The following is a 24,230-nucleotide window of genomic DNA, read 5'->3' on the forward strand; positions in this document are numbered from 1 at the left end:
TTTTGAAGTGAAAGTGAAGTTGTCACTATGCTAGCCTGTATGATTGGAGTGAAGAAGTTCCTGTGAAAATCGGTGTGCCTTCACTTTGAGGCGGATGTTGCTGCTAACGAGCTATGAATTCAAAAACTTGGATGCTTACCATCACAATTTCTCTGTCACAAATTCAGTATCTGTCCAAATGTGAATTGCACAATCTGATGATTAATCTAATGTCATCTTCATTGAAAAAAAAAAAAGATTTTCTTTCCAAAATAAGGACGTTTCTAAGTGACCCCAAACTTTTCAACGGTAGTATTTATCTGGGATTCCTAATCAGTCAATTGTAATGGATAAGGTTTCTTAGATGAGAGGTTAAATGTCTTCCAAGAACCAAAAAAGTAGTCCAGTTGCCTTACATTCTTGTGTCTACAAATGTTTGTCCTCCTTTCCTTTTTGGGAGCAAAATAAGCATTTCAAGAATATGTACAATGACTTTACCCCTTAGGTATGACATTGTTTTTTTCAGAACATTAGAACGTCACAGTGAAGCTGACTTTTTTACTTTTTGGATATAAAATGTCATCACTTCATTATTCAACAGACAGTGTGAAATTCTGGAGTTTGTGGTTCAGCTTTGACTCAAAGTTGACGTCTGTGCAAGCTGCACTGAAATTCCCTTGAGTCATTCTTCAGATATTTTGTTCATGAGAGGAGGATGTGCAGATGTCTGGATGACCCGCAAATAAAAATGCTTCCAGTAACAGCTGGTACTGGTGTAAAGGAAAAAAAACGAAGTTTATAAAGTTATTAAAGGCTTTTTAGCATTCATGATCAAAATAAAGTGTCTTTTCTCATGACATAAATCCCATTGCATGACTCAAACACCTAAAATAATTGAAATACTGCATCAACTGCATGCTTGTATGTTAAAAATAACAGCCATGATGGACCAGAAAGGCCTTAACATGCACTGCTGGTCAGTCTAATCCGATGTAAGCATTTATGCAGTGTTTATTTTTCCTATTCATATGAAAATCTATACTTGGGTAGCATTACTTGTAATGATAGTAGTACTATCAAGTATCCACTAGTTGGCAGTATAGCCTTAAGTGTGTTATGAGTTGTGGACAGACGAACAAGAATGCATTATGAGCTGAGATGACGTTATCAGTAAGAAATAAAATAGCTTGCAGCTCGTAGAAGCTAGCAGCACAAATGTTCATGCATGACTTCTTGAATAACAGAAGGCAGAACATTACATTACTCAATGTTTTATTGCCTTGCTGTATGACAAACAACTGCATTTCATTTGAAATGTCCTTGATAAATATAGTGCAGTAATTGCAGCCAAACTGCATCTCCTAAATCACTATGCAATCAGTGTTTTTAATGAACTGGCATGACTTTGTAGAAATCTGTTATCAGTTTGACATGAAGGTACCTTGTCAAACGTTTGCTTGCAATGTTAATCATAATCTGTGACACGTGAGCACCTATCAAAGCTCCGACACTGCTGATCTGCTATTTTAAGCGGTCTCCCAAGTTACATTAATACTCGTGCCTTCTCAGACTTTTTGACATCAACAGGCCTTCCTTCTGACTCCTATCTGAGCTACTGCATTTTGCAGCCTGCCATACAAGACTAATGGACGCTTAAATCGATTACCGGTACATAATCTTATCCAGTCAGTAAAAGCACACCCTCTGTTGACTGTCACTAGTAATACCTTTCTTATACAACACTAAACAGCATGGTGAACAAAGCTAACATTTACTCCCTACCAGAAAGACATTTTTAAAAAGCATTCTGTATCAAACTACACTTAATAGTGGCTACATATTACGTGTTGACGTAGGACTACACCAAATCAGGCCACAGCAGCTGATTCATTATTGCACTGTTGGGTTTTTGAACCTCTTCTGACCTTTAAGAGACACAAAGCTTTTCTTTTGCTTCAGCTGCTCAGCTGTGTAGAAAACTCGCAAACTTCCAGCTTACCTCATTCTCCCACAGGACTTTATTGCAGCGCTTAACAAAAACAACTGATACAGGAAGTGAAAGTGGCAATTTTCTGACAGAGAAAGTGCACATGACTATAAAGTACTACATATGAATCATCTTAAGGCAGGCTGAAGTAACTGGCTCTGCGTTTCACAGATATAAGTGCTTTAAAGTTTGCAGTCATGTTTATATCTTAAGGCATGAACACTTCTGGCCAAGTCACAAAAATAGACCTGGTCTGCTCTAACAGACACTAAGGAGTAACAGGGTTAGTTTAACGAGGAGTGCAGCTCTGGATGTGTAACATTTTGTGCTATAAAAATGTGATTCGACATTTGATACATATAGTAAAGATTTAGCTTCTTCAGTAACTGAAATGGAAAAAGAACGCTAATATGCAACTGCACAGGAACAAAACCAACATATTAAACTGGAGTATCGTTGAGAAAATTGGGAATATATACCTTTTTGGAGTGCGTGTAAAAGTTTAGAAGTAACATAAAAAGCTGCTGACTTTCAAGAAATGTAACAACAAAATAATACTGTGAAAAATATGCAAATAATGCAAAATAATGACAATAAAGGTTTGATTGATCGATTGAAGCAAAGACACACTAAATTGAGATGAACAGGAAAGCGAGCAGAAGCAAACTCCAACACCCACTGCCACTCTGTGGGAAATCAGCAGTTGTCCTTTTCAGAACTCAGCATTGAAGGGATAGTCCTTGTGCTTTATGCCCCTGAAGACAGAGAAATAAAGAAAAGGTTGTCATGCTTACAAGAAAAATAAAATATGAAAGAGAACAAAGACATAGAATCTCACCACTGCATTGGACAGGCTCTCCAGTTCCTGTTGAATCCAGATATAATCTTCATTTCATCCTCATTCAGTTCAAAGTCAAACACCTGGAAATATTTCAACAACAGTTTGAATGCGTGAACCAACAGCAGCAGAAGTAAAGCAGACTGAGGGGTAAAAATCTGCTCTACTAATGACCTGGAAATTCTCCTGAATGCGCTGCGGCGTGATGGACTTGGGGATCACGATCACGTTTCTCTGAACCTGGTAGCGGATCAGGACCTGGGAGAGGAGGAATTAACACGAGAGCATGATCAGTGGTCATAGCCTTTACTGGTGCAGTTCGCAATTCTGTGTGTTGGATTAGCTGTGACTTTAGAAGAGCAGTAAGGGTCAAGCAAACAGCAAAAGCATGAAACACATTTTTCTCATTTGGAACTGTTAACACCTACTACGACTCAAAACAATATCAATGTTATGATGCATGCTCACTTTGAGAACAAAAGAGGAAAAAACTTTTTGTGTGCATGTGCTCATAAATTCTTTAAAGCCTTTGTGAACATTGTACCTGAGCAGATGTCTTCTTGTGCTTGTCTGCGATGGCCTTAATGTTAGGATCCTCCAGAAGTGAAGGGTCCTCTGGTTTAGCCCTGCAATGTACTTAAATCATTATTCAGCAGTGTCTACAGGAGGAACGCATGCTTATTTTGCTGTCAGACACTGAGTGGACAAAATAATGATAAGTACTTCATTCACAGACGGACTTTTGAGATAACCTCCACACAGTTCTAACATTGCCACAGGAACAAAAATCTACTATTTTCTATGTCTACCAATGTCAGAAATATTGTTTGCTTTATGCATAATGAATATTTGAAGGGGGTTTAGTATTCATTTTCTACAGTAAGTTGACACACTGAAGTGCTATCATCCACAAGAATACACCGCCCTATCTTTAACTTTGCATATGGCACTCATCCACTGAGGCCTCATCTTGATAAGCTTCTGTCGGACCGCTGCACAAAGTCTTCTCCTGCACATCCCAAAGATTCTCAGTGGGGCTGAGGTCTGGACTCTGTGGAGGTCAATCCATCTGTGAGAACGATGTCTCATGCTCCCTGATCCACTCATTCTCAATGTGAGTCCCATGAATCCTGGCATCGTCATCTCAGAACATGCATCAGAGAAGATAAACTCCATTGATGTAAAGACCTGGTCATTCAGTGTCTTCAGGTATCAGCTGACCTCACTCTTCGGGAACAAAACATTGCTGAACCTGACCAACCCCAGATCATAACCCTAACCCCCACAGGTTTGTAGGTACCAGCCATGATGAGTGCATCATTTCATCTGCCCGTCTTCTGACCCTGATGCCCCCATCTCTTTGGAACAGGGTAAATCTGGACTCATCAGACCTCATGACCAACCATACTTGTTCCTTGAAGATGATGGTTCTCCACTATCCTTCAGGTTTTAATAATGCATTGGATGGTTCTCTGATTTTAGTAGTTTCAGAAACCTCCTTATTTGTTTTCTTCGCTTGATGCAGGCCAATAATTTGACTCTTCTGAAACAGATTAACATCCTTTCATGACCACAGGATATGGTTAAGAAATGAGAAGCTCCTCACTGCATCAGCTGGAGTTAACCCTTTAAGCTTCAGTCAATTCCAGCCGTTTTCAGTACAAAAAAAAAAAAAAATCGCTAATATTCTATTTTTAAATAAAAAAATTACGAAAAATACGGGGAATATTGGACGCGCATCGGGAGGTGCATTTCCTTGAAAACGACCGATTCGGGGATTTTATACCGACTTCAGGACATGTTTTGGACAAAATAGTTTACTGGCTTGTGTAATCTGATGTAAAAGGTTGGATTATGGCCGTTTTTTGTGGAATCTTTTTTTTTGTGTGTAATAATAAACCCGGAAATGTGAGTCGCGCCGTGTGCTTTGAAGCCGTGTATAGAGAACGGATGGATGAATATTTGTTTTTGTCGGACAAATGTGTTTTTCTCACCCGCTGTGGTAATCGCATCTGAAAGTGGTTTATACCGGCGGATTCATGAGAATCTAAGCTTTCCATCGGTGTATAGTGTTTGTATAATCGCGTTTGCACCCGTCGGACATTCTTGAAATTCCTGTGCAAATTAGTAGGTGTACCGCCGGCGGTACACTGAAGCTTAAAGGGTTAAATAAGTTGTTCCAGCTGAAACGTATTCATCACTGCAGTAGTTATCCAGTGGAAGCCTCTTACCCATTTGCTGACTTAAATCCAGGCAGTGCATATCATATACCAAGGTGGTTTCATTAAAGTACAAAGGTACTGTGTTACTAAGCCTTGTTATTGCTATGAAATATCAAAACTTTTTTCCCCCCTACTGATGTGTCATTTTTTTCTCCATAGTAATGAAAATCAATATTTTTAAGCTGTTCTATTGAAGTAAGATACTCCAGTGTCGCGGCAAAACAAATATTTACATGAGATTTCTCGTAGAGCAACATGAAACCCATAAGACAGCTTTTAAAAGAACAAATACATCTGAATAATAATTTAAAAAAATCTGTCAAACCAAATACAGCTGAGGTTATTATTGTCAGTCTCATGACAAAAACATGCCACGGAGACAAAGAGGAACAACAGTCATAAGCTGAAACTAACCAAACGGGACATGACAGACAGAACAAGAAAGGAACATCAAGACCACAATCAACCAAACATGAACTTCTTTGCACTGGTGAGAAGATTCAGTTACTTTCAAAATAAGTCTCGTTTTAAGCTACTTTGACTCAACTGTGATGTCTACTGACCAGGGTCTGTCAGGGGAGCCCAGGGGGCTGTAAGCAGTCACCGAGATGCCCTGAGAGTGGCAGTAGTTGATCAGCTTCTCCTGGGTCAGGTAAGGATGGCACTCCACCTAGTGGGACAAACATATCTCTTAGGAGGGAGAGGACAAAAAACTAGGAAAAAGTCTGGAAATACCAAGTAATCACATTAGCCAGGCCTCTAAAATGAATGCAGTATCTCAATAAAATGATCAAAAATGTTGCTTCATACAACACAAGATACCCTCATGTTTGAAAATTGAATTGTGTGTGCGTGTATATATATATATATATATATATATATATATATATATATAGTATAAACAGAGCATCACTTCTATTGAATTTAGCCTTTAGAGTGTTGTTAAAGGACACATTTACTGAAAACTTGTCTAATTCAGTTTATAAAGTATTCTATTATTTGTAAGCAGAGGGGGACAAGAGAACATCTGTACTGTACTCAGTAGGCATCATTTTAAGGATAAATTCACTGACATTAAATATATGAGACTCTGTGCTGTGTTCAGTGTGTGCATTGACAACATGCAGAAGGAGAATCGAGCTTTAATCTAATCCAAAGCACAAGCAGACACAAATGGTCAATAATTGTTGTGAAAAGAACAAAAATATAAGGTCACCTCAGCTAAGTGGTAAACCCTGAGGGGAAGCTGCTGTGGTTTATTGTGAATTACCAAGACATTTATTTCTGCAGCCTGATAGGAGGGGACAGATAATGCCATTATGTCTTCTGCTTGTCCTTAAAGAACCACAGGCGTATCTTGAGGTTGATCCGTTTTCTTGTTTCTCGATAATGTTCACTCAAATGTGCCATGTCTAAAACAACTGTATATTTGAGTTGCAAGTGGAGCTCGCTCAAACAGCTGCGACAGAAAACGGTTATCTTCTACAAATGTCAGTGGAAGGTGACATTAGAAGTACGTTAGCGTACCTGGTTGTTGGCAGGTTTGTACTTGAGGCCTGGCTTGTTGAGAATGGCTTCAATCTGCTCCTTGTTGAAGTTGGAGATACCAATCGCTTTGACCAAGCCGGCATCCACCAGCTCCTCCATTGCCTGGGAAAATTAAACAGAAACGCGCATTAAAACTTTCTGTTTTAATTTAGAAGGTGTATGTTGTATTTTCTCTTTGCTACTGTCAGAGGAACAATTTGAGCTTTCATTACAGTCTACAACATTCTCATTAAATCCAACTTTGACTCATACAACTGCAGCAACATTCACTGCATTTAAAAGTTTATTTTTTAATTCTAAGTTCTACAAAAACATGGATAACAAGATTACATGGACAGAGCAGAGCTTGAAAACATTTGTCTTAACAGGACACACACAGTGCGGGTGTAAATAAGACTGCTGTGGCTCACTGTGCTCACACACTTCTTCTAGACTTGAGAATTCAGAGAACAGTGTTTTAATGCCTTGTATTCACTGTTTACCACAGGAACAGATGATCCTCTGTCATTACCAGATTACCTCTACATGTCCTGACAGTCATAGTAATGAGGAATCAAGGCACTGCTAGCTGAACACTGAAACTGATATCACATATGAGTATTACAATGAAACTGCTAAACTCAAGGTCATGTAAGGGTGGAAACCATGATAATGTCTGGGAGGGTTCTTTTTACAGGGTGCGGCTCCTGGAGATTGGGTGAATCATGTGCCAAGAGATGTGGACATATCTGTGCACTGACTAATGGGAGAACTAAGTCTAAACCACAGTTTATCCACACTTTTAGCCAATCACATTTTAATATTTGAATTATGTTTGTGTTCTATAACCAATCACACACCATACTGTATAAAATGCTGTGTTCATATCAAACTTGATCTTTCTCTGGGAGGCTGTTCCAAACATAGAAGGACTTTGTACAAGAATCTTTTGACAAACTGACATTTAGAAAATAAAGCTTAATTAGAGAGAAGCAGTTTGTCTTCCATCTCAAAAAACAAACACGCTCAACAGATTGCATATCGTCATTCCTACTTGGTAATACTGTCATTAATTTCTCTGGTTATAGAGCCATAAAGTCTACAATAAGCTTAACCTGTTTGAATCCTACATCTGACGCCAGTGATGACTCATCATCTTACCTCCCAGGTCTCCACAAAGCTACTGCCGTCACTGATTGTCTCTCCGTTACTGTCCAAAGGCAAAAGCTCAGTGCCAGGCTGCAACATGACAAAGGATTTAATAACAGCATTCAGGCTTACACCACATTGATATGACACAGATAACAGAGAGGCTCGTTCCTTTATGAAACCATGACAGAAATAGGAGTGCAGATGGCACAGAAAAAAGAGGACTTGCTCTCATTGGGTGTTCAGTTCTGTTCCATCCAAGAAAGACTGAAAGGGTCAAAAATAATAAAAACACACACAAGATAACCATGATCTTACCTGGAAGCCCATGGGCCAGTGCACCAGATAGAGGTCTAGGTAATCCAGTTGAAGATCACTGAGAGTCTTCTCACATGCTTGCCTCACCAGGGACTTTGGGTGGAAAGTGCACCAAAGCTACAAAAGACAAAGTCACAGAAGTCAGCGAGTTAGCATTCATGATCAGTAATCCAGGATTAAAGAGATTTACGTCAACGTCTTCATGTGAGACCAATGACAATACAATAAGGACATGGGAGTACTTTCTGCACCCATAACTCACCTTGCTAACAATGAAAAGATCCTCTCTCTTGACCACGCCATCCTTGATCATAGCCCGCACACCCTCACCCACTTCTGCCTCGTTCTGGTAGATGAACGCCCCATCGATGTGCCTGTAACCCGCTGAAATGGCTGCTTTCACTGCCTCTGTAACCTTACCAGGTTGAGACTAAGAGACAGGGATGGTGATCTAGCTGGAGTATTGTTAAAATACACTGAGGCCTCTGCAAATACAGTGTTGAACCATAACGCCACCATCATTTTGTTATTTTCAACTATGGTGTCTAGTTAGAGTTTTTCTCAGTCGCTTTGGTGCATCTCTCAGATCACAATTGAAATTCTCAAAACCACTTGCTCAATCTTCACATCATTGTGTTCTGTCCTGAACACAATGATGAATTGGTAAATTGCTCCCAACAGACAGGAACATCAGGAGGTGAGGAAGACTGCACTGTCATTCCTACAGCACTGCATGTACAGTTTTCCCGAAGGTGATTGTCCGATGTTCATATTTCTACTTTTGTTTTTTTTCTTTGTGCAAAACATAAATGTAAATCTTGCCCAGTCTCTTGCAATCAATCTCCCACATACACGAAGGTGTAACTTACAATATATAATAATTGTCATCAAAACTTTAGCCATAGTTTACATCAGAACATCCCTCCAGAGTACACTGCTATAATGACAATCTGATTGTCGCATCCACACACAATGACACAAGGACTTGTCATTCTGAAGGCACTGACATGTTCACTGACACTGATATTTACTTTTGAGAGATGAACTAAGGATTTTGGGACCAAATTCAGTCGTTATTTTGTGTTTCAAACCAGGAATATATCTGATATAATGCGATACTTGATATTCGGTTTACAGTGAAGAAGAAAAGCGCTGCATTCTTGTATCATTTATCTTTGAAGGGCACAAACCTTGCTGTTCCTATTGTCTCCAAATGAAAGGTCATTGGCAGTTTAAAATGCATGACTGCCGATAAACAAAGCAAAGCAAAGCAAGCACTTCGAGGATTAAGATACACAACTGTGACAAAACGAAAACGAAAGTTACAGTACTTTTGGTGGACTTCACAGACGACATATGTGGAAATTAGCATGATGCTAAATCTGGTGCAGGCATCTTTTTAATGTAACGGCACGCTGTCCTTTTTCAAATAAACTTGAAAGAAAGAAAGAAATGTCTGTGCAGGGTTTAATTTAAGCAGCAGCTTTGCAAACATGTTTCTAGAAAGCAGGCATGGTGAGAACAGTTCGCTTTAACGACAGTCTCAGGACTCAAATTGTGCTATGTGCTGCACACCTAGCTAGCTTACTTCACTGCTGAGCTATAAACTTACCCTTGGTAGGTTAAAAAGTAGAAAATAAACGTACCTTCCATGTTCCAAGTCCCACAATGGGCATTTGGGCACCGGTGTTAAGTTTCACTGCTGTTGCCATGTTTCCTGTAGACGGGGGCAGAAGCTGAATGAGGCTGCCCAGTGGCGACGGTAAGTTCACAGAACGCCGAGGATCGTCGATCGATTAATAATGCCTTTTAATTCGTTTAGGGATCATCTGAGGTCACTGCTGCCACAAGCTGCTGTCAATCTGTTTATAATTATTATTAGATGTGAATCTGCACTTTAGTGTGTTTGGCTGCTTGTTAGAAGTCTCAGAGGTTATTTTTTTAAATTTTACTTTATTTTACATTTTAAAATATCACACTCACCCACTCATTTTAATTACTTATTTTACAGTGAATAAATAAATAAACTAACTAGAAGTTACATCTGCCCTTTGAAATGTAAATGTGAGAGGAAAAATCACAATATCTATTCTGTAAACTGTTCAGGAGACAATAATAAAATTCAGATATTTACACAAACTAGCACTCATGAAACTTAGTGCAAAACTACATGCATCTGCAATGGATGCAATAATCTGGAACGATCAATGAAAAGCAATACAACAAAGCACATTTACTCAAAAGCATATCTGATATCAAAAAGTGCAGACACCATGCTCACACTTGTGCAGTACCTGAGTAAATGTGCTTGTATTGCATTTTATAATGCTGCTTCAGATTATTAAGTTTCGTGTGTGTGGAAGTTTAAAGCTAGTTTATTTAAATATTTTCAGTTTATTATGTCTCACTAACAACATATGAGACACAAAGACTAAGGTGCAATACTTAAAACTCACAGTATATGTCCTGTAAACTGTTTATGAAATGAAATATATCAGAAATATTTACACAAACTAGCTTAAAGTAGGCTAAGGCACTAAGGAAACAGTGCAAAACTGCATGCATCTGCAATGATCTGGAACAATGAATGAAAAGCAGTATAAGCACATGTACTCAAAGGCATAGCTGATACCAAAAAGTGCACCATGCTCACAATTGTGCAGTACTTGGGTAGATGTAGTTTGTTGTGTTGCTTTTTATTAGTTGCTCCAGATTATTGCACCTAAGCTTTGTGTGTGGTCACTTAGAGCTGGTTTATTTAAATATTTTCAGTTTCTTATGTCACATTAACAACTTATGAGACATATAACCTTAGACGTAATACCTTAAAATCACAATACAATTCCCCTAAAGTGTTAATGAGACAATATAAAGTGGAAATATCTAAAGAAATGAGCTAAAAGTAGGCTATTACGAACATGAAAGTTAGGTGCAAAACTTGGGCAAATGTCCATGCATCTGCAAAGGAACAAGCAAAATGTTTTTAAAAAGCTACATGTATTGCTGTATTAAATTTTCTTTGTGAAGGTTTTCAAAAGTGCTATTTGATATCAAGAAGTGCATAAATCATGATAACAATTGTGCAATACTTAAGTTATTTTGCAATTTTTTATTACTTTTTATTAGTTGTTGCAGATTATTGCATCCATTGTAGATGCAAGCACAAGCAAATTACTACACCGATATATAAACCTACGTGCACTACTTGGCTCAGTGTGCTTGCATCTGCAATGAATGCAATAATCAGGAACTACTAATAAAAAGCAATAAAACAAAGTACATTTACTCAAGTACTACACCATTGTGAGCATGCTACCTGCATTTTTTGATATCAAACATGCTTTTCAAGACCTTGACAAAGAAAATGTAATACAGCAAAACAGATTAACCATGAGGTGAAAGAATTACAGACCTGTAGCACACACAGTTTAGCTAAATTTTTTTGAAATGTCTACGTGAAGAATGAGTTTATCTGACAGTTTCCAGGGATCCAAATCATTTTGACAAATCACCTGGCACAATAAAACCTGCCCTTTCTATCCATCCACCCATCATCTGTACACCATTTAATCCTCATTAGAGTAATTTGGGGCCAGTCTATCACAGGGCTACATAGAGAGAAAAAAAAGCAGACTCACATTTACACCTATGGACAATTTCAAATCACTCAGCAAGCTTTTGGACTGTGGGAGGAACCCGGAGAACCCAGAGAAAACCCACACATGCACAGGGAGAACACGCAAACTCCATGCAGAAAGATCCAAGGAAGGCCGGGACGCAGACCGGGGATCTTCTAGCTGCAAGACAACACAGCTAACCACCGCGACACTGTGCAGCCCCCTGCCTTTTTCATTTTTTCTTAAATTTTCTTGGTTCTGCAATTAAACCACTAGAGGGCACCATTACACTTTACAAACGTGAAACAGTCTTCTCAAATTACAACAACTGAGCCTCAAAGGTAGTATGATCAAATAGTCTAATGTTTGAGCTAATATGATCAGTAATAACATTAATTCAAATATTTCACTTAAGGCTCCAAAGGCACACATTCACTTTCAATATATCATTAGCAAAAAATAAAAAATAAAATTAAAAATGCACCTGGAACATGCCCTGAGTTTACCGTCTCAGTATGTGGCATGTAATGTAGGAAGTAGCATGTCTATAGGATATGCTATTTTTTCCCTTTATTCAGTTTCTATTACTTTAATTAGAAGCTGCGAAGGAGATGTGCACCATTGTTAACGTGCACACAAAGATCAGCCTTAAACCCCGAGAGACAGCTGAAAGAAGGAACAAATACAAGGTGACTTATTTTGGCAAAATCAGATAAAACCTCACAGACCTTTAACTGAGACATTCAACACTGCACGCAGGAGATAAGAGAAGGAGAAGATAGCCATATAGATATATTAAAAAAAAACATACAAAGGGAAAAGTTACGGGAGCCTGCAGCCACTGTGTACCTCACAATGGCTCCCGCCAAAGTTTGTGTCTCTTCTGATCTTCTCCCAGCTGGACGCCAGCTTTTCAGGCCCTCTCTTCCTCTGATCTAACTTCAGACACTGGAGGGCCTTTTGCCAGCCAGCAAACTGTCAAAGTACCCCAGGAATCAAACAGCGTCGCATACTGTCAGGATCAAAGACCCACAGGTAAACCAGACGAAGACACAGCCACATACAATTGTCACCTAAAAGGGGGGTTTTCATTTCAGAGGCTCTTATTTTTGCAGGCAGATACCGTTTTCACTGTACCAAGTGCATCGATTAGAATAAAGGAAAAGAGGAAACGATGAGGCATTTGAAGATACAACAGAGGACCCTAGTAAAAACCAAGTGCCTCTCAAGGAAACTTTTGGACAAAGAGTGTAGACTCAGGGTGAGGTTTGCATTTGTGGAATGGGTTTCCTGGAGAACATAAAGAGAAATGGGGATAAATCTTAGCGGAACGGACAGAGAGAGGACGGCGGTGTCACAAATAAATATATAGATCACTATGAGCTGCTGTCTCCTTTTCCATTATGTGCAGCCGTAATGAACGCTCGGTGCAGCTGCTGGTGTCCACGCTTTCATTGGTTCAACATCACATCAGACACCCCACCGGTAAGACCTGACCCATCCCGCGGAGATCAAACACCTCATTTCATTTCATGGCATTTGCTCCATTCTCCCTGCCTTTTCTCTCCACCTCTTGTCTCTCCCATTGGCCTTGGCTTTGCTGTCTTTTTCTCTGTTTCTGCCAGAGCGCCCTGGGTCATAATCTCCACCCATAAATCTAATGTTGAGTGTCAGCTCTTGCTGAGTTCACTCACACACTCGCATTCCGCACATTCCGGCTATTGAACAATAACAAGATCAGGGAGAGAAATCCCTACGTCATAAGTAAATCGTGGCCATTTGTCAAGTGCATTGCATGTTCTTAGAGGCACGGGAGATTATTAGGGTTGATCTGAGCATTGCAGACATCAGGGAGGAAAAAAATGTTGAATAATCCCACTGATATCTCCAGTAGGTAGACAGCAAATGTATAAAAATGCAAAATAATTAGTCAATTAAGACAATAAAGATTATTATAAAGCAACTGTAACAACAAATTTGAGTCATTCCATTTCACTAAATGTGAATATTTGCTGTCTCGTACACTAGAAAATTGGATTTTGAGGGGATTTGGTATTTTGGTTGCACAACACGAGCTATCTGGAGATGTCAGTATGAGTTCAGACATTTGCTGCACGTTCTATCAACCAAAGAAATAAAAAAAAAAAAAATCAGGATAGTGCAAAAAGAATTCTACATCCTCATCTTGTGACACATATTCAATATTAGAATGTCAGAATACGCTTGCATGCATTCACAACATACTCTCCATTTTATCTCATTTTACAGTGACGTGTATGAATTCATCTTTTTATCGCACAAAATTAGTTCAGACAGTTTGAATGCAACGTTAGAGCTCAAGTTCCATACTGGCATATCTAATTTCAGACAACAGAAGACTTGTGCCACTGGTCCTGGTGAGTGAACGGTCGCATAGCGTTAAAATTGTGTTAAGGCCCTGCTTAAGCGAGAAAGAGAAGCTTTGCCCTCTACCAGAATAGTTCAGACAATTTGTCCAGTTAATGTTACGGAATGTATGTGTGAAAGAGCCCTCTATACCAGCTTAATCCTACAGCATCTTTGGAGTTTTTGCTAACTTGCTAGATTCCCTTTGGATGACACTCCTGTCTTCTCGTACAGTGCTTGCTTTTTTTCTTACAGTTTGTGTCCCAGAAATATTTCAAGCTGCTCCTCGTACCTGAGAGGAGAGCCGCATAAAATCAAGTTTTCTGCTCTTGGCTTTTTTTCTTGTAAGCTGGTAGAAGAAGGTTTTAGTTTGTCAAGCCCAAGTATAACCACAGAGAACATAAGACGTGGGGTGATTTGACTCGGTAGAAGACATGTTAAAAAAAACAGAAAGCACATTTCTCCGCTGACTTGCCTCACTTTTCACATCGAAAATGCAGAAACAATTTAAAAACAGTGCATGGCCCAAGAGAATGTCAGGCTTCAGAATACAACAATAACAAATTCTGATTATTATAAAAATAAATAACTGATTTGTAATGGATCCAAAACACACACACACACACACACGTGATTGTGCGTCTTGACTTGCATACTGTGTACTCTGAACACACTCATAGCCTTGGCCTTGTCTGCGAGCAGAGGTGTCTCCTCTCTGGCCCCTCAGACATGGTTTGGTTTTTGGCTTGATTAACCACTTAGTTCAGTCTCTCAGACACAAGATTGCAGGGAAAAAGCAAGTAATGAAGTGCTTTTGAATTTGCATTCCTGAGAGCTTTCGCAGACGCCTTGATTTCAGTCTGCCTTTGCTGTTTGTTCTTCGTCAAGAGATGTCTGCTATTTTAACGGTAACACGTAACAAGTGTCCATCCAGCCTCCTCCATATTGCTCCCTCATCAACCTAACTGCCATGAATAAACACAATCAACATGCATCTGAAGGAGAGTTTGGAGTTTTTTTTTTCTCTCAAATCGTCCCCGATGGGTTGTTCATCATTGTCATTATGCAGATTACAGTGTGACCGTGAATGCAATATCGGAGCCCTTTCCCTTCTGGCATGAAATGTCACCGTTGTGAGAAGCTGACCAAAAACACTTGTGTGTTTTGATCAGTTATGGACAAACTGTCCCAAGAATATATAAAATTAACAAGATTCAGTCTACACTTGAAAGTCAAGCCTTTATTTTCAGTACTGACCTTGACAACAATATCACAGTGTGGCTGCGTTATCAGCTGGAGTGTAATTTACCAGGTCAGTACCATGATTTTGTTAAGAATTTCCAGAAAAGAATCACTCAGAGTTAGCAAAGTTAAACACACAAGACAACACGGTAAGGCTCGAGGCTTTGGGTGACAACTTTTTCCCGAACTGTTTGTTTCATTTGTGCAACTGTGGTTATGTCACACAATGACTTGCCAGAATCAGTGCTTATTTCTGTCTCGGATATAGGGGCAGTTGACGTAAAAGCTTCTCCTTTGCACCCCGCTCCTGGGTGGGAAAAAGAGGAAACAAAATTTGGTTTAAATCTGGGGCCCTTTCACTTACACATGTTGGCAGGGATGAACCAAACACAGGATAGATAGGACAATAAGAGGCAGATCAACACACACATTGGCTTGGATAATCTGAAGCTGGACTTTGAAAAAGGAACGCAGACACAGAATACCAACAGGGCCTGATTTCCGTAGATTGCAAACAACAGGTAATTGAGAATTTCAGTTTTGTTGCTTATTTTTTCATATTTTTGACTGACAAACAAGCTAAAACTGCTGTCCAGCTTGCTGTTCTAATACTCTACAAGGGCATTGTAAAGTTTGGTTTTGCTGACATTTGCATTAATGATAATGGAAGCATCTTAGTCCACTTTTCAACACACAATATCCTGTTCAACAGGAGCAACAACAGGAACTTGTTTTACCAGCAGATGGGAATGTTTCGGGATGTAAAATGCACATTTAACACATTGATTACTTATTTGTATATACAATATATATATATACAGTGCTTAGACACAAATGCAATTTGTATATTTAAGAGATTATGTTTGGATATGTTTTGCAATATTTTTGATCCATTATAGCTGTTTTATCTGATTTGAAATGTAAAAGTATGTATCAGGCAGTTGTATGTGTTTTTCCATCACAAATGTCAGATTTCAGCTAGTATATTTTAATGAATTTATTACAGGCTTTTTACAGACAGTTATAGATCCACAAGTGGGATTTTTGCTGTCTTTACTTGGACACTTTTGCAGACTTTTTAAAGACATAAATATAAGATTTTATAAGAATTTTAGAAGCACATTAAACAGTGGTGGAAGTCAGAGTGTGTTCAAGAGAACTTGCATGCTCACTTTTTCTTCGGTAAAACCAACATTTACACAGGGTGCTTTTCTATGACATTTCTGAGTTTGGGGATTTTGGAAATTACACTGAATGTTTATTACCACAACATGTCACCGGTTATGTCAAAATAACTATATTAAGAATTTTTTAAAAGCAATATAGTCATATATGTATAGCTATATAAAAATCAGTCTTAAAATGAATCAGTTACTCTATTATTTTAAACATGATTTTTAAATATAATGTCATAATTCGTGTAACTAAATTGCTGCAGGCATCTTTATCAGCTACGCTTAAATGCTGCACTGTACAGTCATGTTGCATTATGGGATTACCTTCGTAAAAGGCTGCACGCTGCACCAGGCCTCATAGCCTCAATATCCTTTGTTCCCTGCTGTAACTTCAACATCTCATCCTAGCGTGAGTGTGCCGTATGTTTACATGTTTGCCCGTGTGCAGCTTTGAATGATCAGAATGACACGGCGGGAAAACTTCCTCATTGGCTACTTCCTCTTTTTTTTTTTCAGTCATCTGATTTTATTTACAATATATCAAGAAAAACTCGGCCAACTTCTCTAATCTTGCATCACGGGAATGTTGCTGTCAGAGCTGTGTGTGTTGCAGAGTTGGAGGTGGGGAAGGGGAAAAACCGTGTGGACAGGATGAGTGATACGGCGACGAGGGGCCTCATGGGACAATGACTCATAAGGAAGATGACTAAGAAGTAATTTGAACTCAAGAATTGCCAGAGACAATCCTAGAAAGCATTAAATGAAGCACTGCGTCCTATTAAGTTTGGGAAATTAAGCAGTTTATTGAAGATTCAAGAGCATTGTTAATGTTTTTATCAAAAAATATGAACCTTTGTGTGAGATTTTGTGCAGCTGTGCAGTAGCTGGTGTGTTTGCACTCCTGCATCTTGGTGTATTTCCAAAGGGTGGGGTGCAGATTCAGAGTAGTGTGCAACTTAATGGAAGCAGAAGCGCTACTTCGACATTAAGGTTTAGAGCACACGGCACTTTGTGAGTTTCGGGAAATCAACGACTTGTCAGTAATGTCGACAGGAGACAGACAGCTGATAACACACCCACTCTTGCAACTATCCGAAGATTTTTTTTTTTAGATGTCTGGTTTGTGGGGGCCTACGTTGCAGTTTTACAAGGGAAATGAAAATATTAACAGTTTCCTTTTGAAGATGTTGAAGTGGCGTAAACAACACCATCTTGTGGATAATCTGGAAACAACAACATGGGCATCTAGACCTCTAGACTTGTTAGGATTTCCGAGAAAAGAATGAACAGGGCCTTTAACAAGAACTTATTTTTGTCCATATTTTGTGGCTTATTAGTGTTACGGTTTAGTTATCATTTCTGCAGGGAAGGAGTAATGTAGAAGAACGTAAACAATGTCTGCTCTGAGGACTGACTTCAAAGTGAGCCGGTGCTAACCTCCTCTCAGCGGAGGTGCACACCCTTGACCGGTGAAAAGTGAAAGTGAATGTTCATCCACGGTCTGCAGCTCCTTCCTGAAACCGCTCTTTGATGTCGCAAAATGGATCTGATTGACTTGTGAAGTAGACACAAAGAATCTCTTTGTCTCTTGTCTGGGGTTTGATTGTATTTCTTCCACCGTGTCAGCAAATGCTCATCCGTGCTTTCTGGTTAAGTTTTCGATTGTAACAGACAGAGGGGAGAGTAGATGGTAGAAGATCACGCAGACCTGTTTCTTTCACACTAAAATTTGAATTAAATGCATTTGTACCAAGCCATTATATAAACTGCATTACAAACAGGTATATAATTGAAATAAAATGAAAGATTCTGAATTAATTAACTTGTACAACAATGATATGTTGAATAAAGCTTGCAAAAGTCAACAGACCAACAAGTTCATCCTGTGAGCATCTACAGCTGTTATTGATAGCAAAGTTTAACCCTCGTGTCGTCCTGTGGGTCAAAACTGACCCGTTCTTCTGATGTCCACATTTTCAACATTTTTGGGAAATCTTTGAACATTTTTTGGTGGAAAAACAAAATGTTAAAAATGTTTAAGAAGGTTCACAAAAAAATCGACCAAAATCCAACAAATTTCGCTGGATTTTGGTTGATTTTTCTGTGAATGTTCTTAAAGAAAATATTAAAAGTTTTACTGATATATATGGAATCACTTCAGATATTTTTTAGGATTTTTTGGAAGATTTTTACTATTTTATTGAAAATATTTACAAGAATTTTCTTGACAAATTTGGAGGATTTTTTAAAAATAAAACTTTTAAGGGAAAATTTTAAGGAGTTATTGGAATATTCTTTGTGAAGGTTTTGCAAATTTTCAGAAATTTCGGGAATTTTTTGCTGAATTTTTGAATTTTTTTCAGACAAGAAAACTATTTCTTTGGTGCCCATAAATGAGGACAACAGGAGGGTTAAAGTATCTAAATTATACATTTGCGTGCATCCTATTTGAGAATTTCTGTTGAGAAATGAATACTGGCTGATCCATTATTGGAATTTTTTACTCTTAAATGTCAAAATCCTGAATAAGTCAGACTCTAATCTACAAGCTGTGAGTTCTGGAATAACTTTATAGTCTTCCTAGAACAATTAACTATATTTACACACTGCAGAGAGTTAAAAAAATCATGATGTGAAAGCAGGGATGCATACAGCAGCATTCAAGTCCACATTTTTGTGGTTTAGCATTGGTTTGGTTTGTTTATGTGAAAGAAAAATTCCCACTAGTTTCAGAATTAGTTTGAAAATTGAAGATGACCACACATTTGTGCACTTTATCAGATTAGTGTGTCTCACAAATGAGATTAAAACACATCAAGAGTCGTGAATCCTTCTTACCTTAGCATTCACTTCATGTACTGTATTTGGACTTCAGCAACCAGTGCAGCTTATTAAGTTTGTATGGAACTTCAATAGAGTCAAAGTAAACTGATAATTTTATGGATTCTTGATTAAATTAGTTCCTGTAAACATTCCAATTAAATCAACAGAAACACCAAAATGCTGATGGACAGGTGAACCCCCTCTATTTGAACACACCTAAAAAAAAGTGACTGAGACTTCAGACTAACTGAATACACGCTGTAATAATGACCTTGTGTGAGAGGCGTATGCTAAGAAGACTTCTCTGGTGTGATTGGTGTTAGAGGCTGGATCTGCTGCGTGTCTGAGCTCTTCATCATTATCTTGGCTCAGTGGTTCATATCTTGAGCAGAGGGAACAAAACTCTGGCGGAGACCTTGTTCCCGACGCAATGGGACGCCAGGAGGGACAATAAGAGAGAATTAGCGGTGAAAAAAGCAAGTAAATAGGTTCCTAAATACATGACAGCCCAGCGACAAAGCCGGCAGTGGATAAGAGCGAGAGCGAGAGCGAGAGCGAGAGAGGCAGAGGGAAAGAAGGAGGGGAGAGAGGCCTTGATGAAAATAAGTAGTGGAGCTCAAAGGGAGGCAGGGGTTGAGCGGATTGGAGGTGATGATGAGTGAAGAGCTGTACAAAGTAGCACATCTATGGGAAAGGTTTTAATGAGGCAGACGTCAGTGTGTGTGTGTGTAGGTGTGTGTGTTTTCTCATCTGTGACACAGACACTCAGAAAATCCTCAGCAATGATACTCCAAACTTCCTGTCTCCACATGGGTGGGTGAGGATTTGTGTAACATGGACGGACAGATAAACAGACGAACAGACAGGACGAAGAAGATGCAAGACTCAAGGGACTACTAACTAGAGACTGACTGATACTGGATTTTTGTGGATGACACTGACAGCAATTTTTCCAATTTCAGTATTAATATGAGATCATTATTAACTTTTCAGCAATGTATCACCACTTGACTCCGCACCACCATTTATTTGGCTTTTAATTTGTACACTGTTACATGTGCTGCAGACCGTGCTGAGAGTCTGAGCGCTCTCTGTTGGACAAATTTTGTGATGAGACCATTTCTAAATCAGCACATTCATCTTTTACTCTATTGTTCTCTGTACAAAAACAAAAAAACACAAAAGTTCTTATATCGGCACATTATCGGACAACATGTCCTCAACTGGCCAATACTAGTAGAAAATATCACTGAGCCAATATGTTAGTAGTTTTTTTTCATCATAAAAGCAGCGGAGTTCGAACTATTGCTGTCACCATTAATTGCTACAAATACTAAAATAAATGAAGTATTTCAACAATAAATTAAATAAATATCGTAACAAAATAATACCTGTACTGGAAACATTTTTTTGCTTGCAGGTTCTGAATATTTTAATAAGTACATCACACTGCACAACTTATAAGTCTTAGTGGTGAACATGAATTAAAATTCGAACACCACATATGCTGCTATGCACACATCCGTAACAGGCCACATAACAGCAATGTATTTGAAACTACTGCAGTCACCATGAATTGCTACAAAACCTTATAAATGAAGTACTTGAGTAAATAGTTTAATAAGCATATAGCACTGCACAATTTCAAAGCTCCAGTAGTGGACTTCAGTTAAATGTGGCTAAGAACTGAATTAGACTCTGCTACATGTGCTGCAGACAGTGCTGAGAATTGTAAACAAAGAAGTTCGTGCACACTTTGCTAGAGAAATTCTGTGACGACAGCATTTCTAAACCACCCCAAGCATCTTTTTTGTATTATGCTTTATACAAAAAAACAGCTGTTATATCAGACAACATATATGCATAATAACCTTAGTCATAAGAGTGGAAGTTTTTTCATTAAAGCAGTGTACTACTGCAGTCACCCTTAATTAATAAATGACATATTTGAGCAATAATTAAATAATATAATAAGATAATACCATTGGCAGAAATCTTTTTGCCATATTCAACAATTAGTCATGCAGGATTGTAATATTTTACACAGCCTCTGTGCCAGTGGTGGGCGTAAATGGCTTGTACAACGTGTTGTCCGACCAAATCAAAAGTGTTTATACCTAAACAGAGTAGCATGGAGGAGTAGTGAGAAGTTGGGTGACATGGAGAAGAAAGCGATGCAGTTAAAAACAGGGATAGCTGCACACATTGTCCTACCAGGTAGCCATTTTTAGTCTTGTACTACTATTGCAAACATGAAAAATGACATATATCACCATAATAGGTCATTCGTAGCTTGTAGCGTGTGTGAATATAAAACACAAAACAGGTTGCATCAATGAGCAGTGGTTTTTCAATGAGTTGCTTTGTGTTGGAGGAGTTGGATCAGGTGGTTACCATTTTGGGATGCTAGCATTACGTACGTTGCTCATTTACATACAGATTTGCCCCTGATGACACACAAGCAGGTGACCTCACAGAGACTGAAGCCAGGCCTGCAGCCTAATGCAAATGACAGTCAGCACTGTTCCTTGTTGTTTTCCAGCCGCCCTGAAGCTTTTTATATCTGTAATCTCCATCTTCAGAGCAGCAGGACACCTTTAGCTCTTCTGTTAGCTCTTAGTTGGCATAAAAGCAAATCGAACGGGCTCAAACAGGGGAAACACTTGTCGAACAACCAGGCGATCATAAGGTGGTGGTCTCATGAGATCACAACATCACAGTCAAACTGTTTACAGCGTTACGCGGCCATTCAACAGATAATCAATAATGAGCCACGTTAAGCTAATTACGGAGGAGAACACCTGATGCTTTCAGGACCAGCTTCCTGCCAAATGAAACCAAACGTAGAACCTGATCTAGAAAAATTAATTATGTCTTACAATGTGGCTTCTCTTTAATTGTTATTAGTGACTTCTTGATTAAGATGTAGATAAATGAGATTAACTGTATTGGTCCTCAGTACAGTGAGTATTAGAACGCAGTCTTTGCCATAATTTGTTGAATTAAGGACATACAAAACAAGAGATGCAGAAAAAACACCCACAAAAAACAATGACACACATAACATGACATGCATCTTTTGGTTTCCACAAAATTAACAACAAAATTGCAAAAAATAATATAACAGAGCATTGGCCCTGCCTTGAATAGATTCTTTTTACTATGCTGATGTAATGGACAAAAAAGATTAATGCAGGAATAAACTGTAACTCTATCAATATCTGTCATTTGACCAGTATATCAATAAATTACAATGTGAAATCATCATAAAATAGGAATTTCAAAAGCTGAACATGTGATTTTCATGTTCGGCAGCTGACTTCAGATTTATCACAGATAAACTCTGTATGACCCAAGATTGTTTATACAGGTTGAATTTGTGATTTGCATTTAAATGTTCACACAAGTTTACTAGTTTGGTGTAAATATATGGTTGTAATCATTAAGTAAATCAAGATAATCTGTGATTTTTGCACTGGAAATGATGAAGTGACGACAAAAATCGATGGAATTTCTTCATAATGGAGTGCAATCGGATCATAATTCCTGTGCTTCATTGTAAAAATGGACAAAAATGACCAAAAAAGAAGCCATATGTGAGTTTGGTGCTCTCCAAGGTCCTACTATTATTATTCCAATAAATAAAACAGCAATAAAAGCAAAAATCACACATTATACAATCTTCAATTTTACTTCCAGCCTTGAATTTGATCTATATACACACTTCACGGGTTAGTAGCGGAGTCGGGGTAACTGGGTGACAAAAGCTTGGCTGAGTGGCATTCACAAACACTCACTTAGGCCTCTCTCTTGTTATCTAGGAAAGATGCCTTGCTCATAGGCAAACAGAGAAGCCCACAAACCCCAGACAAAGATTCAGGCTAAGCCCACACAAACACACCACTTGTTCCAGATGAGCATTTTAGCAGGAATGCAGCTAGGTGGACAAAACCCTTTCTCTACATTTACAGAAAGAAACCTGTTTTCTCCTGCCGGGGCCTGCGTCATCGACACACTTTCTACACAGTGCCTAGAACTGCCTGGAAAATTATGCAGCGGAGGTATTCTGCGATGTTGGCGACAGAATAAAGGCAATTAAACAGTGTTTGCACCATGCTTGAACAGCCATATGCCTTGCCAATTAACCTCCCACATAAGGAGAGGGAAGGGAAAAGAAGAGAGAGACACTTGGAGATTATAATCACACATACTTCCACTTTCTCACCCTGCCCTCTCGCTTTGTGTCCAGTCAGTTCTGCTTTGTAACAAATGCACGAGCCTCGCATTTTGCATGTGTTCTCTGCTACTACTCCGCTGCTCCGCTGACAGCTAATTTGCACTCAAATATTGTAATTTAGACATGAGGTGCTTACTTACTTTCACACTTGCACCCTTCCTCTGCTCCCCTTGGGACCATCGGCTATTGACAACTGCTCCCAGTGTTACCAACTTCTGGAATAAACTCCCCAGAGTGTTAAAGTGAAGACCTATCACTTATATTTTAGCTTTGAACGCAAAAACAAATAAGTGGAACATTTTAATTCCTATCATGTCAATAGCAGTTGTCCGTACTGGAGCTTTTCTTGCATGTTTTGCAGGCTAAAAAAGTCAGATTTTCTGAAATGTTGCATCTGTGTTGTCTAGTTTCCAGTCATGCTTCCCCTAATGTCAGACTTGGGCTTTTTTCCCGCATTACTGATGTGTTCAGTGACAAAACTGGTGAAATTTATGTCATATTTCTGGCGCCACTAATTTGCCAGATTTAAATTTCTTGTTTTGCAACACAGAAGATGTTTCCAAAAAATAATGAGGGCCTCCAAATGATCTTATCCAAGATCATTGTCATATTTAGCTGAACAGATTCATTCATCTTCCAGTTGACAGCAATGGTTTTCCAATCCAATTGTCTTTGGAAAATACATCAACTGATTCTGGTTAAGCCACAACCTCTGGGATGCTTTGATCTGA

General features: G+C 38.8%; 1 protein-coding gene across 2 annotated transcripts; it reads right to left on the reverse strand.

Annotated features, from left to right (window-relative positions):
• Positions 1–1,978: 1,978 nt before the first annotated feature.
• LOC110972354 (aldo-keto reductase family 1 member B1-like) lies at positions 1,979–9,827 on the reverse strand. 2 transcript variants are annotated; one of them, XM_022222746.2, is made up of 10 exons: positions 9,667–9,825; positions 8,283–8,450; positions 8,021–8,137; positions 7,715–7,792; positions 6,554–6,676; positions 5,590–5,696; positions 3,349–3,430; positions 2,979–3,062; positions 2,805–2,887; positions 1,979–2,721 (listed from the first exon to the last, which is right to left on the reverse strand). In XM_022222746.2, the coding sequence occupies exons 1-10, from the start codon at positions 9,730–9,732 to the stop codon at positions 2,679–2,681; spliced, it is 951 nt and encodes a 316-aa protein (XP_022078438.1). In that variant the 5' UTR covers positions 9,733–9,825; the 3' UTR covers positions 1,979–2,678. The 2 variants fall into 2 exon arrangements, with proteins under 2 accessions (XP_022078438.1, XP_051809324.1); XM_051953364.1 differs by lacking the exon at positions 8,283–8,450 and having other exon boundaries at positions 9,667–9,827.
• Positions 9,828–24,230: the final 14,403 nt, after the last annotated feature.

The sequence above is a fragment of the Acanthochromis polyacanthus genome, chromosome 1, assembly GCF_021347895.1.
Source record: "Acanthochromis polyacanthus isolate Apoly-LR-REF ecotype Palm Island chromosome 1, KAUST_Apoly_ChrSc, whole genome shotgun sequence".
NCBI classification, from domain to species: Eukaryota; Metazoa; Chordata; class Actinopteri; family Pomacentridae; genus Acanthochromis; species Acanthochromis polyacanthus.

Coding starts and splice junctions, on each gene's coding strand:
- LOC110972354 (XM_022222746.2), bottom strand. CDS start 9,732: ATGGCAACAGCAGTGAAACTTAACACCGGTGCCCAAATGCCCATTGTG. Junction 8,451..9,666: donor TGGGACTTGGAACATGGAAG/GTACGTTTATTT, acceptor CCTGTCTCTTAG/TCTCAACCTGGTAAGGTTAC. Junction 7,793..8,020: donor ACTGGCCCATGGGCTTCCAG/GTAAGATCATGG, acceptor GTCATGTTGCAG/CCTGGCACTGAGCTTTTGCC.